We start from the raw sequence: 15,853 nt of genomic DNA on the forward strand, positions 1-15,853 counted from the left end.
ACATGACCCAGCCAACGCAGCCTTGCCTGCCGGACGAGCTCACTGATGGAACTTTGTCCAGATCTTTCAAGGATTTGTGAGCTCCTCACGCAATCCAGCCTGGTTAAACCCAGGATGGATCGTAGGCAGGCCAACATAAATGTTTCGAACCAGCGGAGATGTTCCATTAGGGGAGTCCACGTTTCGCAAGCATAGAGAAGGGAGGGCATGACCGTGGCAGAATAGACCTGCCGCTTCGTGTGGAGCGACAGACTAGGTAGCATCCACACAGCATTATGCAACTGATGAAAATATGCCTCTCCACTGATTCGGAGTGAGACCTCTGCTGTCAAACCGGAGCCAGTCATGAGCACACTGCCCAGGTATGGGAAACTCTCTACTCTCTCCATAACTACCCTATCACCAATTGGGAGTTGTGGGGATGGAGTGTATGATGGTACAAGATACCCAGGCGGGTGCTTAGTTTTGGTGGGGCTGATGGTAACGCCCACCTCTTAGTGGCAAGCTCCAGGTTCAGCAGCAGCGCCTCCAACTCCTTCTCTGAGTGAGCATCAATCACCAGATCATCGGTCAATGTAAGATGGTTGACCAATACGCTCACTCACATTCATCTACAACACTTGCCAATGCCAATTTATTCACTCAATTCAGTCCCAATGTGTCTCAAGATTTTTTCTCAAGAGGGTCCTGCATTGGGATACGTCACTTCTAGTAGAAGTAAATCTGAGTATCTGGAGAAAACCCACCACACATATAAGGCGGGGGGGGGGGGGGGGGGTTGGGAGACACTCGGAACTACCATCTCGCAGCCTCATGTCTACAACACTTGGCAAGTCCAAGTTCTGGTGGGTCACTCATCCCATTACTAACCCACGCTCAGCTCTGCATAGTTTCTGAGATCCAAAGAGATTGGGTGAATTTATGGTGATTTTATCGCGCACAGTTGCACTCCTACACTCACACACACACACCCTGTGTTCGCCATCAGCATGTCAGGTTGACACTGGGCTAAAGAAGAAGTGAGCTGATGCACTTCGGGAGGCTTTGGAGTTGAGCGGACCTGCTGATGACTAGTAACAGCGGTGTCAAGAATGGCCTCTGCGGATGAGGCTAGTGAAGGTTGCTCCTCGACAGTTGGAGGCAGTCGCCCTTCGGCAACAATGTAGGGCAAAGGACTGACATAACAATGAACAATAGCAGATGCATCACCTGGGTCTGTCCTGTGGCCATATGCGAGCAAGGCTTTGACACTTCAGGTGGCCTCAAAGTTCACCTCGCCAAACAAACGTTGTTTGGGCATGCGGTGGCTAGGCATACAGGCTTGATGATACAGAAAACGCAACCTCGCCTGCTGGAGGTGTTCACTGGTGGTACTGTGTCTAGATGTTCAAAGGGTCGAGTGAGCTCATCATAAAATCAAACCTGGTTAAACCGAGGACAGACTGTTGGCAGGCTAGCCTAAGTATGTCAAGCCAGTGCAGGTGTTCCTGTGAAGGGATCTGTATTTCGCACCCATAAATAAGAGAGGGCAAAACTGAGGCCAAAAATGTCCTGAGACCTGTGTGCGGAGCCACAGGCCAGGTAGCTTCCGCAGAGCATTATGCAGCTGATGAAAAGCTAACGGCACTCAATTTATCCAAAGTGAGACCATTGCTGCCAAACTGAAGCTGGTCACAAGCAAACCGCCAATGTACTGTATAATATCTCCTACATCATCTCAACAACGGCCCGATTAGACATAGGGAGATGAGGGGGTGGAGTGTTCGATTACAGAGAGTATTCTGGCAAGTGTTTTGTATTGGTGAGGTGACAATAAAAGCCCCACCTCTTTTTGGCCACCCGCAGGTTCAGCAGCCGAGTGTCCAATATCTTTTCAGAGTGAGCAGCAAATGCCAAGTCAGTAGGGAAACATTCTTAGCCCTCACACGGATATCGATCATCCTCTCATTGTATATGTGCCAGATGGAAATTCCACTGGTACAGCCACGGAAAGCTTCTTGAATTATCCGGACAAAATACATTCACGTAAACATTCACACACACACACTCATAAACGGCATTTGTTCGGCCTCAGACTGCTGGGCAAAGTGTTGTTAACAAACACCTATTAAGTCTGGCTAGAGGTGGTGTGGCCACCACCATGCAAACCTGAGCACACCTGTGGGAGGGCCAGGCCAGGTAAAGACACCACGTAGCCAATGAACGTCATGGCCAGGAATCAAACTCAGTTTACCAAACACGCTAAACCAATGTGACATCACTTCTCACTTAAGAAACACTCACTCACACACACACACTGATGTCATGTTGACAACACAAGCAAAAATGCACAACGCACTCAACCACTCAACGCAGAAAAACACGCGCTCACACACACATGCACTCAGCCCCTCTCCTCGTGCCTCATGCACACACGCACTCTCCCGCCCGCGCTCTCTCTCTGCTCGATGAATCATGGACGTGGGTGCCGCTCTCTGCTCAGGCTGAGCCAATTCGCACTAATGACCCACGCGCGCACACGCACGCACAAGTGCACAATCTGACACGCGAAGGTGCGCGTGCTCGCGCGCGCATGTCCACATGAGCACAACAACAGCCGCCATGCCATCGCCAGAGCGCTTGTGCCAGGCTAGGTGCACTCTGGCGTGCCCTTTTGAGGTCACGTGAAGAATCGAGTGAACGCACGGAGGCGCGCGCACGAGTGTGAAAAACCGACATCTACGACGCGCGCACGCTGGTACTGCGGTGAAAATCATCAAAAGTCGGCACGTCTTGCCTGCTCAAATGAGCAGTGGGGTGGCAGCGAGTTCTGGTGGCTGACGTTGTTGTTGGAAATTCCGCGTTTTCATGGAAGGTGCCAGTTTATGCGGTTAATAATGTCCTCGACGCGGTGTCAGAAGGTGTGTGTGCAATGATGTTATTTTGGGGTCGTTCCACAACTTTTGGGGAGCGGTGGTGGGTGCACGGCGTGATGGACCAGTGGCCCGAGTTCAATGGCTGGCCACGTTTTAAACCATTAACATGTAGTAAGGTCAGATCAGCTACGTGTGACAAATTCCATCCATGCACAGATAATTATAATCAGAATGACACTGTTAAAGCAACACATAAAAGGACCTTCAAATACCTTTGGCGAGCAACCACACATTAACACATGACCTTTGCATTATGTAATAATATCATTAAATATACTTAAGGCTCTCCGTTACGGGTGACTGGTTGCGTAAAAATTAAAAACGCAGGGTTGCTAGGTCGAACACATGCCTCTCTGGCTCCCGATGAGTGCGGCTAAGATGCTTGCAGTGATGGATATATGTAGAATGTAAAGGCCATTTCTGTGTGGGTGGGCCTGCATTGCACTGTGTCAGTTGGGCCGGAAAAAGTACGAGTAACTCAGCTTACATGGATACAGTTTTGATTCAAATGGTAAATATAATTTGCGGCCCCTTTGTCTCTCGACAGGACGAAGGCTTCCTGACACCGCGTCAGTCGTGGGGCTAGCTCATGGATTGCTCGCACTTAATCATGCTGACCAATGCAGGCTGGTGAAGAGGTTTGGAAAGACCAGGACCGGTTTGGATACCACTCGTTGATTGATCTTCTTGGTTCTTTCGGTAAAGTCACGTAGAAGGGAAATAATAAAATAAAATAAATAAAACATAATAAAATACAATTTTCACGACGTTTCGGCCACAACGCAAGCAGCCGTCCTCAGGTGAAGAACAGGGCTGTCGGAAAGACAGCGTCTGAATGTCTTTCCGACAGACCTGTTCTTCACCTGAGGACGGCTACTTGCGTTGTGGCCGAAACGTCGTGAGAATTGTATTTTATTATGTTTTATTGTTATTATTTTATTATTTCCCTTCTACGTGACTTTACCGAAAGAACCAAGAAGATGAATCCCTGCAGTCACGAAAGCTTTAAATCGTTGATTGATGTTAGCCCCCTGGCAATCGAAGTGAGGGTCATCGGGTTCATGGTGCTGTGCTGGCGTGAGGTGTTATTTATCCCGTTTATTATGTCTACAGCAATTTGTATTCTGAAGCCCATGTGTGATGTCCCTTGCCTACCTTTCTGTGGGATGTCAAATCCCTAACGTTCAACGTCTGATGATGAATACATTTCTCCTAAAGAGTTTCCAGAGTGTGATAGACTTCACTTATCCAGGTTCACCCGCCCGGAGGAGGTGACACCAGATGTCCCGATACTGCCAATCTGGAAAACTTTTCTGCAGCACAAAGTAAGGGATAGGGGGTTTGTTTTTGAGCCATCGGCAACCTTCACGCTTTCGCTGCCGTGAAAGTCGCTTCTAAAGAGGGCGCGTGGAAACGCAGTGAGCGACGCCACCAAACACGGAACCCACACGGCTCCGAGCGCGACACCCGCTCTGACTCTGCCAAGGGCCCCCACCATCGCTTGCGCTCGCTCTTTCCATCTCGATGCCATCGCCTCGCCGATTATCAGCTCCATATCTTGTGCCAACACTGTGTCGAACAGTCGCCGCACTGAGACGTAAGTCAGACGCTTCTCATTTCTGGCAAGCGGCATTGCTTGAGAGATGAAATTGCTCTGTGCGCTACGTGCGGGCAGGGCTTAATTCTCACCGAATATTTTGTGGGTCACTGGTGGACTGAAGTAGGCAAATAATAAATAGCCACATCCATCGCGAGAGGAATACTGGATGCGGTGTGCCGGTTTGACCAAGGTGAAATTATACCCTAAGTTTATGCATCCCCAATGACAGGATCTCATTGACGGAACATGCAATTTCGGCCGTAATGGTGTCACAATTCACAAAACGTACAAATACCGATTATTTCAGACTTCCCGTTACATGCACAGCCTGTGGTACCACTGCAATGGGTGGAAGGTCTTTTGTTCAATGTCCTATGTTGTTTCTTGTAGTAGATATTTTCTGTTACCCATGTGTGGAATTTCAATGTAAAAACCCATTTTAGCACCTTGAGATTTACATCACAGTTGTGAGGCTCTATATACCAAATAAATGCTCATGATGACATTGACTTTTATCCAAATCTCCACCCCTTCACCGACTCAACATACGGGGTATCAATTATAAGACGTCTGTCACTTTCTTCAAGCACTTCAAGGGATATCCTACGATGAATGCCTCCTGGTTTTTAATACAAATTATCTTATTAATGCGGTCCCCCCCCCCTAATAAAATGTCACGCATACATATTTAAATATGTCGTACTTTGACCACAAAGTCTTTCTTCTAATTGCCATTCCACAAATTGCCAGTCCATACAGGAGCCTGAGAACATCAGAGGCCGTTGCACAATCCTGGTGGACTGCGCGGCCCCCATCCACCGTATTCATTACCCAGGCCTTTGCACCCTCAAGTTTTCATGTGGCCTATGCGGGCAGCATTTTGGAAATGATGCTGCGGTACAGGACACTGTGGGCAAATGTGTACGTGACGGTGATTCATCGTCTCACCGTGGTGGAATGCAGGCCCTGGTTCCACTTTGGTGTAGGTGCGGAGAAAAGTATGGTGGCTACGTATTAACCAAGAAAAGGGAAATGCACGCAAATGGATTCTGTAACGCTTTCCAATGCGCATGTCATTGAAAGTATTTAATTTACCATTTAATAACGATTTTTTTGAAAGTTCTGAATGACAAGGCAACTTTATAATAAAATATTAATATTGCATCATCTTTACGAGAGTAATCGTAAACCCCATGTATAGACAGACGGACAGAGCTAATGCATTAACTCTTCAAACCTAAGTAGGAAAGCGTTCAAATGTCAATGAAAACTTATTGAGAGAAGGCATTACGTTTGGGACATTCAGCGGCATAGTTATTCAGTGTGCAGGCGGTGCAACTGCACCGGGGCCCACACAACAGTGGGCCCAGGGCTACGAAGAGGGGCGGGCGGATTCATTGGCACCGCGGCCCATGCCAGCCATGCCACCAGAGGCATCTCTCCTAACTTTGTGACTGCATCTCACTCGGCTCTGGATTTACAGACTCACAACTTTCCACCACCTCCGAAAACCTCTCATCAACCTCCACTCGGTGGGGAGACCATGCCTCGGCTATCCCTGCTGCCTGATACGCCGTCCCCTCGGTCATCCGTTCGCCCCAAACCCATTGCTTACGTTGACGACGAAATAACACCGTCTCCTCCTGCAGCTAGGACCAATTCTACGCACTCCTGAGATTGCTCACAATCATCAGTGCATCGTATTTTTTTTTATCACCAAACGTAACTGTTGAAGACAACCATAATATGACGAATCTGAAAAGCCTGGTTGAAGGAACATATCTAAATATATTTCCCCACTCTTTTATCTCAATTACATTCGAGTGCCGTGTCAGAGACTGGAGTCTAGAAAAAGACATTGCAGAGCTGTTTCTGAATTCCCCTGAACACATTCTCTGATTCACACTGTTTACAAACACACCAATGTACAGTAACATGGCAGGTTGCTCAACTCAGTACAAGATGGTTAGCCGTTGCGGGGAATCGAACTCAGGCCGTTGGGTATGAACCGCAGTGCAGCGGCGCTCACCGCCCTCCGCGTCATCGCTCCACGCAAGGTAATGCGAACGGCTCCGCAGATGGTCGCTGGAACGGTCACAGTGGCTTGTCGACGAACACCGAAATTCACTTTTGCTCGACTCAGTGGAGGGTACACGGGAAGAATGAACCATTCGGGCGACTGAATGAGGGCGAGCAGAAGGTGCAAGGCGGCTGGTGTGCAAGTGGTGGCCAACGAGTATGCATATTGGGGGGGCACAGGTAGCCCTGCGGGTAGGGGCGTATATCTCATGTCATAACTTTATTCAAGTGCAACAGGGCACGGCAGTCAAGAGGCCCGGGGGCTGCTTTGCCCCCCTCTAATTTTCCCAAAACAGCTAACACAATGCATATGCGAGTGCCCCCTATCTGCTGTACTAATTTAATTAAACCCAGGAATGCAGCACGAAGTGGATTATGTAAAAACTGCATGGTAAATCAGGAAACATTTAAATAATTTAATTCTTGTCACGCTCCACGGTATATATAAAGCACCGTCTCCAACTCGCATCCACTCTACCTCTATGGGCCATGTGCAGTGAACAAGGGTGATTGCGCTGAAACGTCGCCTATTACATACATACTTGTCTTTGTAAGGCCACAGTGTTATTGATGAATGTGTTGAGTTTTTGTTGTTGGCACTCGTGCACCACTGCCTACGCAGCAGCAACAGATCATTGTTGTATGAAGTGACAGCGCAGTGTCACCATTTCACAGCGGGTGGCGAGGCCGTCCTTGGTGCTACAGACCTTGGGCAGTGGCTCGTACGTGATTCACATTTGATTTTTTAGTGAGATTGCGCGAGTTAAATGCGTGTCGTCAACCCTCCTCCACCCGACGAAGCCAATTGATAAAGTTGTCACGTGGACACACTTGCCAATGTGTTACTGCTTCAGCACACCGGTGTGTTGGGAGAGCAATCCGCACACATTTAACAATTGAGTACGACGTGACACTGTTAGTTAAAACCAGCATCACCGGGCAGCTGCCAGAAACAAAAAAGCAAATATGAATCGTGACGTTGGTCTGCATCGTTTACTTGCAAACACGAGCAGCCACTATTGCAAACCTCTTCTCGAGTCTTTGATGCTAAACACCCCATAATATGAGGTTTTGAATGGTATTGTTTATTTTTTGTTCACCCATTTCCCTTCTTCTGTCGTTGGATCAGCACCACGTGGCCTGTAACCATAAGACGTGGTCACCGCAGGTTTATTTATTTATTTATTATTACTACTACGCTTGTTTACTCAGAACAGCATCAGTAAGTCTGAGTGGTCGCTGATCGGCTGTGTGTTTCCCAATCAAGTCGTTTTGCTTCAAATGTGGACCGTGATGCCGGCACACAATGGCCGGCCTACTCTTCTTCACGTGACGTCACAGGAGGGTTCTTTATCGTCCACTCTGAGCGAAGCAGACGGCACGTGGTGTTGTTACGGTCGATTCACGCCCGTGTGGTACTAACAAGGGCGGCTGACTGGATTCCAACCGTGAACTTCTGCAACAACCGGCGAATGGGGTGGGGGGTACAGGAGGTGGAGGGGTGAAGGTTGGGTGGACAAGGTGCTGGGTACTCACGGTGTAGGTAACACAACGCTCCAGGGTCACGTGGTCTCCCACGGAACTGAATCGCATCATCGCGTGGGGAACGGTCGACTAACATCCGGGAAGCAGGACGACTCTCATCCGGGAAACTGGTCGACTAACATCTGCTCACGAGTCTTATCGCCATTCGGAGAGCTGCGGTGTCATCGGCATCCGGGCAAATGGTAAACCAGGGTACAACTTAAGTAATTGGTGAACTAGCATCTACGTAATTGGTTCCCGAGCAAATAGTAAATTGGCCAACTCATATCCAGGTATTTGGCCGACTCACTTCAAGGCAGGCAATTGATGAGCATCTATTCAGGTGATCGACTATCATCCAAAGTTGACTAACATCCAGATAATTGGATGACTACTATCCCAGTAACTAGGTTGAATAACATTCAGGTAACTGGTCAACTGCTATCCAAGTATATGGTTGACTAACATTTGAGCTTCTGGCCGATTAAAATCCAGGCGGCCACTTGACCAGTATCCGGGTGACTCTTTGGCTACCAGCCGAGTACTACAGCAGGTGGTCCAACTAGCGTCCGGCAAAGCTGGCCACGGAACATCCTGGTGGTAGCAGATGAACTAACATCCAGGTGCAGCAGGGTTTGTTGACATCTCAGTGGGAGTAGCCGGTTGGATTTAAGTCCGTGGGTTTCAGTTGCCTCTGCGAGCCGACGTTTGCCTCGTCTGGAGATGTGCTTTGAAGTTTTGCCAGGGGGGATGTCCACCCTAAACAGTCACAGCGAGGTCCCTGTTGAGACACAGCAACACCATACCGTCTTTATACGTCATCAGCCATAACATGATCAGCCGTGATTTATCCACTGCAGGATGAAGGCCTCCTTCGCCACGCCGGCGCCACCTTTGACGGTGTCGTGACCGCGAGTCAATCGACCTCGCACGTGCACACGATCCCATCTCGTAGCTCCATCTCCGCGTTGGATAGACCCTCTGGCGTGTTCCCTACCGTGGTATATACTGGAGTGTACACACTAAGTGTCTCGGGCCATACCTATCCATACAGTCTGTAAGAAAGAATGCAGTCTATCCCTAACCGCAGAGTCTAAACCTAAGCCGTACGTGTACGTACAGCCCTTTACTCACTCCACTGCTGGATGAGGGCCTCCGCAGGTTGTGTGGGTTACGGCCGTTTAGTTGAACATACGCTGGTCAGCGCGGGTTGCTTTGACGTGGGAGCATAGAACCACAGTACAACAATGGACTGCCCTTTGCTGCCCACAACATAGTCCCAGCAGCAGGATGGTTGTCCATCCGAGCGATATCCAGCCTCAATCCTGCATAGCTTCCGAAATCTGATGAGATGTGGTGCATTCTGGGGGTGTTTGGTCACAGGCTTAGTCGTACTGTTTGTGCTAAACAATAACAGTCTATATGCCTGACAGTAGCGCATTGCGCCTTGAACTTTGGCCATTGGAGTTCGAATCCAGACCACGGCTAACATCAGTGGCAAGTGATATCTGAACCACCCCCTACCCCATCTCTCCTCGGCCACCCCTAAACCAACCCGTACTGACTATCGTGGTGAAGTATGGTCAAACAACCCCCATGACAGATACAGCGTGGGGAGGGCTTCATCAAGCAGTGGATTTACACACGGCTCCATATTATTAATTATTATTACTATACATAACCATAGTTTTCACCTACATTTCACAACATGGAAGGAGGAGGCAACGGGATGAAGCGTCCCCCCCACCACCACCCACCCACCCACCCACTCCCCTCCACCCTCCCCCACCCCGTCCCCCTCCACCCCCTCTCCTCCACCCACTCCCCTCCTACCGCCCCCATGTCAGCACGCACTTTTTTGAGAGGGCATCGAAATTATGTGAAATCCCATCATGGAAAGGAACATCGGTGTTAGCAACGACTGTCATGACGAGGGTGGTGTTTTGCCTTCGATCAAATAACGTGAGCCTTATATCGTCAGATACTATAATCTACCAGGCTTGAGCCTGGTAGGTTATAGTATTAGGGCTTGCCAGGTGCTGTAGGTTTGGGCTGTGGTGAGGTGTGGCCACGAGATGGCCGTGCTGAGTATACATATATACACACGTGGTGGGTTTTCTCCGGGTTATCCAGTTTCCTTCCACATGAAGCCAAACACTCAGAGATGGAATTGGCCCATAGGCGACGTTTGCGGGGTGGGGGGGGGGGCACGGGGGGGGGCAATGTCCCCCCCTCCACAAACTGGACACCTTTATACACTTATTTTCGGTAGTTTACACTAAAGATAAAAAATAAATCAAATATATGCAGCCGCGATTCCTAATGTGAGGGACAAAGCGAACCCATGCCCCCCCCCCGTCCCCCAAATATAGAAGTCAAACTCCCCCCTATGAATCGGGCCAAACATCTCGATCTGGCAAGAGCCTCCTGACAGAGAGTCTTGAGAATCAGCGAGGCTTTCCCGTCTAAATAATTGGCGTTACTAGAATGTGTTTTTAGAACATAATTATTCACCTCCATAAATGTTTTGGCCCGCAAACACGCGCGTTTTAGGCCATGCCCTTTCTCCGTGCAATGGTTAAGGTGAAGAAATATTTGGCAAAGCAAAACAAATATTCACGTTTTGGCCGACGTGAATTTGAGGTCAGTATTTTCCATCTGGCGACTGTGACACACGGGTGTGGGCCTGGAAAGGTTTACGCTCATTAGAATTCATCTGCAAACCACGACCATGAGAATAGGGTTTCCATTTTTTCCGGCAACAAAACTGGTGTTACGATGTTAAAACACCAAACTGAAACCTTTTACAAGGAATCATGTCTGCAAGGAGAAAACCTATTCTCATATTTTGGTACTGGCAAAGGAGGTCCCATGATGAACCACAACCAGTTAACACAATTGTCCATCGTGGCGTTTCCATGCTCTTAAGAGTCACCAGTGAGCCACAGTCACTTTATACCAAGTCTGTAATGGGGCAGGATCGGTTTCACGTTTCCTAGCACTGACCAGCGAATCAACAACCGACATTGATCAATTGCAGAACAAAGCGGTTTGGTTTTATTTCCTCTCTTTATCGCTCATCAGCAACCGACAGCCGATTAGAATGCAGTCGTGTAACAACACAGCGAAGAAGCATGGACCCGTTTGGCGCCTCTTCGCGCTCATCAGTGAGTTATTGCCGTTAACGTTGTGTAACCACACAACTGACGGGACGGACAGCGACTGGTTTCATCGCTCCGAGTGCTCATCGGCGAGACAAAACTCCACTTACACAATTCAAGTCTCTAAAATTGTGTTTTCTACGGCAATGATCAAAGATATTAATATGTATCATTAATTAATTTGGGTGGAGCGGTGTCGCTGTGGTTAATGTACTGCGCTATTTATCCCAAAGAGCAGCTGTTGATTCCAGGTCACGGCTAACATCAGTGGCGAGTGCTATCTGACCCGGCCATGCCCCCCCCCCACCACCCCCACTTCTTTATAGACGTTGGGAGACCTTCCTTCATCCAGCAGTAGATGGCCAAGGGGCTGTAACAGTATTAATACTGCTTTTAGTAAGTTAATCTGAGCGAACGTGCTATATACACGTGCTATGTTCAGGAAATGCAACTAGCCAAATAGTCCGCAAGAATAAGGGCTTTTGGCAAATGCAAAATTTTGTGTACTGCATTGCAGTATTACCATTTGTCCACTGCTGGATGAAGCCCCCCCACCCCACCCTCCAAGCCATCGCCCTATCCCTGAAGGTTACACGATGCAATAATCCACCTCGCTCCTGCACACGAGCTGACGTCGTCGCTCCAACTCGGCGCTGCACGGCCTCTCGGGCGTGGTGACGAACCCACCGCGTGCTTCACTCCGTCATTCGTCTCGACCACTGTCCATCTACCAAACCCCTTCTAGTGATGTCCTTCCTGAGCCAACTCTTCCTAACGGTCTATCCAACGTGTGCATGTTCTCCGATCTTCCGTCTGTTTCCCTCCTCTTTCTGTCTTTCAGTGGCATTCAAAGCGCGCACCTTTCCATGTTTTCGGCCCGTATGTTGCATTATACTCGTATTTACAAAAGTATAATTCAGTACACGTGCGTTGTGTGTTCTGTTGTGCAATGCCCAACGTCTAGGCTTCACCAACCGCACTGGACTGACCAACATGGTCAATGTGTGGTCAGTGTTATGGCATGCGACCAACACGGCGTGGGAAGACGTTCATCCGTCAAGGCATTGATAAAAAAAAATGTGTGTACGTGTAGAGTTGCACATTCAAGTACGTGTCTGACACATGCAGTATGAAAACAACTTAAGTCAGAAAAGTTGTCATTTTGTTTCTCAGTAATGTCGGAAGTCCCATATTTCTCATGCCAACCGTCTACATTCTGCACGTGCAACGAAAACACCAACGGAATAAATACTGGTGCAGCATCACCATCAGACGCTGCTAAAGTTTGCATATTCCAGTGTACCAACTTAAACGCTGCATTGCAATGTAAAATGGCAGTGTCTCTCTCTCTCGGAGGAGGAGGAGGAAACAGGCCAGAGAAGGACGCCCACCGCGGAGACGGAAGCAATGAGTTCACGCCACTGGGCAGGGAGGGAGATTGTGAAAGATGGCGTCGGATTGGGGTGGCCTTCATCGAGCAGTGGATAGGTCACGGCCGGTGATTATGATGACACTCCTCAAAACAAGGGGAAACCGCGCGGCTCTCGTGCGCTCTGCTCGTGGCACTGCAATGGAAACTCCACATTCCCGTGACGGTGACCAGTTTATCCGTGGCACAGCCACTTGCCCACACAGGAGACCTGCATGCAGGCGTCCTTTGATGTAGAACACGTGCGCGCCTCTTCGAGGCCGAACATCTCATTTCCAAGGGAGGAGACGCGCATACGCGGAAAAAGGTGATCCATTAATATACGCCTTCCCCCCTGAGTTATAATCTCATAATCCTCTTACTTTCTTATCAACAGGCTGATTGGATATTGTGAAAGCGATGCCTCCATATATATGTCAGAGGAGAGCGGTAATACATTGAACGCGTGCATTGATATTGGTGGGAGCCGTGCGCACTCGTTGGCATGCCAATGTACTCGTCTCGATAATTTTGCCATTTTTATTTAATTGGGTAATCCATACACGGACCACCCTACATTTATAAAGGCTTTCTAAGCGTGTGCAAGGCCTCTGCGCCTCGGTAGCGAGATGCTATCTCTCTCGCCTGGTATGCAAGAGGTCATGGGTTCGACCCTGACGAAGCCTGTATATTTTGAGTTCGCGTGTTCTCTCTCCCCGTGGTGGTGATGGTGGTGATGATGGTGGTGCTGGCGTGGGTCATTCTCTGGGTCCTCCGGGTTCTATTCCCCCTCCACATTTAGAAACATTCTTTGAGATTGTTTGGCCGAGACTATGAATTCCCACATGTGACGACGAGCCACGTGGACGAGCTATCTTCAAGTGTGCCCAGGTCGCCTCTTAAACATAAAGAGCCAATAGCTCCGTGGACTCTACCTGATAAATAAAATAGTTCAGATTTTAAATTGTCACTTAAAGCTTTCGTGACTGCAGGAGTTCATATTCTTTGGGTCTTTACCGAAAGACCCAAAGAATATAGTTTCGATTTTAGTTGACCGCGGTATCATTTTCACCAAAGTTCTGAGCGCGCCACAATCCAAGGTATGTCCCCCCACCGCCCCCCCCCCCCCACACATGAGATGTGAATCGCTCCGGGCTCTCACGTGGTTATATAAACATCTCTATCTGTGTCTGTATCTATTTGTCTATCTCGTGTGTGTGTGTGGGAGAGCGCATCTCCTGGGGGAGCGGTAGTGTCGTGCTGCGCTACGAACCCGGCCACCCGAGTTCAATTCCCACTTACGGGCAACACCAATTACGATTATCTGAACGGGTCCTGGGCCTCCCCGAGGTCGACTCAGCCTCAAATGAGTACCTTGTCCGGTGTGTACAAACATCGCCACTGGGGAGACAAAGGCGGCCGGGCGTGGTGCTGGCGACTCACGCCCTCATATGGCGTGCGAGCCTTCATAGGTGCTCGCTAACAGCACTTGCCCCAACAGTCTGTTAATGCTATACGGGGGATCTTTGTCTTCGTTTGTACCTCCTGTGTGTGGCATCGTGAATGGAGGCACACAACCACGCACCTTGCATGTCGAGTCGGCTCCGTCTCCTCCCCGGGTTGTCGAGGTCTCCAACAGCTCCTTCGTAGTTCCACCAGCTTATCAGCGCCGCCTCAATGCGTCCAAAGGTTCATCGACGGATGTACGAGCTCCTCAATTGATCCCCGATGGGTGTACACAGGCTACTTAATGAGTGCAAGTTGCTTCTCAAGCGGTTCAAGGCTTCCCCAATAAGTCCAGATGTTTTCTCAAAATGGTTCACGACTTCTTCACTGAGCTCCTCCAGGGAGTATGATCTCCAATGGCTCAGTTTCAGTTCCTCGAAAAGGGCATTCGCGTTTGAGGCTCCACCAGGTCCTCCAGGGGTCCGATCTCAGGTCCTCCTGTAGCAGGTTCTGCAGTGACAAGCCGCTCCCACTGACTGAGGTCTAAGATGCCTTCGGGTCTCGCTGATTGCCCCAGATCTCCCTGGTCGTCCCGAGAACAGGATCTCGACTGGAGTCTTCAAGTGTCTCTATAAGAGCCGAGCCCACATAACCTGCCAGGAGCCAGATATCACAGCGACCAGCCCCCCCACACCCCGTCCTCGGACAGAGGCAATGAGGTCGTGTCGCACTATTTGCGCGAGTCCGGTCGCGACCTGGCCAGGCGAGGGTAAGTTCCACTCCCGAGGTATGGCTCGTGGCGCTGGATCAAACGTCGATGCAGATTTCTTCTCAACGGTCCGAGAAAGGTGTCGGCTAGTCCGGGACGCCCCTAGAAAGCTTCTCTGGGTCGTGGCTGGGTCCGCGTCGTCGGTCCGGGTCCTCCTAGAATTGCGTTCGCGGCGTCTCCCGCCCGCGTCTCTCCACGCGCGTTTCCGTTCCTCGGCTCTGGGGCCGAGGAGTCGCGCGGGATGGAGGCGGGGCCCGGGGCGGAGAGCAGCGTGTGTGTGTGCACGCGTGTGTGTGTGCGTGTGTATGTGTGTGCGTGTGTGTGCACGTGTGTGTGTGCACGCCTGTGTGTGTGGTGTGCATGTGTGTGCGTGTGTGTGCACGTGTGTGTGCACGCCTGTGTGTGTGTGCGTGTGTATGTGTGTGCGTGTGTGTGCACGTGTGTGTGTGCACGCCTGTGTGTGTGCGTGCACACGTGTGTGTGTACGCGTGTGTGTGTGTGCGTGCACGCGTGTGTGTGTACACGCGTTTGTGTGTACATGCGCGTGTGTGTGTGCGCACGCCTGTGTGTGTATGTACACGTTTGTGTGTGTGCACGTGTGTGTGAGTGTGTACACGTGTGTGTGCAACACGCGCGTGTGTAGTGTACGCGCCTGTGTGTGCACGCGCGTGTGTGTGTGTACGTGTACATACACGAGTACACATGAGTGTGTGTGTGCACGTGTGTGAAGGCGTGTGTGTGTATGTGCACGTGAGTGTGAACACGAGGACGTGTGTAGTGCACGCCCGTGTGTGTGTGTAGTGGGGAGCGGTGGTGTAGCGGTTGGCGCACTGAGCGCCGAACCCGGCGGCCCGAGTTCGACTCCCATTCACGGCCAACACCAGCGACAAATATCTACAAGGTCCTCCCCTAGGTCGAATTAGTCCCTGTTGCGGTTTGTAAATATCGCCA

General features: G+C 50.0%; 1 protein-coding gene across 2 annotated transcripts in view; it reads right to left on the bottom strand.

Annotated features, from left to right (window-relative positions):
* Window positions 1-15,112, bottom strand: part of LOC133347654 (rho GTPase-activating protein 6-like) — a 57,939-nt gene extending 42,827 nt beyond the window's left edge. The window contains exons 1-2 of one of the 2 annotated variants that reach the window (XM_061560116.1): window positions 14,273-15,112; window positions 8,131-8,899 (exon numbers count right to left, since the gene is read on the bottom strand). In XM_061560116.1, the coding sequence (XP_061416100.1) occupies window positions 8,131-8,190 (60 nt within the window). In that variant the 5' untranslated portion in view covers window positions 8,191-8,899; window positions 14,273-15,112. Of the gene's footprint in view, window positions 1-8,130; window positions 8,900-11,889; window positions 12,140-14,272 lie in introns of those variants that run through there. The other variant, XM_061560117.1, reaches the window with a different exon arrangement.
* Between the last annotated feature and the right edge of the window lie 741 nt (window positions 15,113-15,853).

Source organism: Lethenteron reissneri, chromosome 26 (genome assembly GCF_015708825.2).
Source record: "Lethenteron reissneri isolate LAM-NWPU_2019-01 chromosome 26, ASM1570882v1, whole genome shotgun sequence".
In the NCBI taxonomy this organism is placed as follows: Eukaryota; Metazoa; Chordata; class Hyperoartia; order Petromyzontiformes; family Petromyzontidae; genus Lethenteron; species Lethenteron reissneri.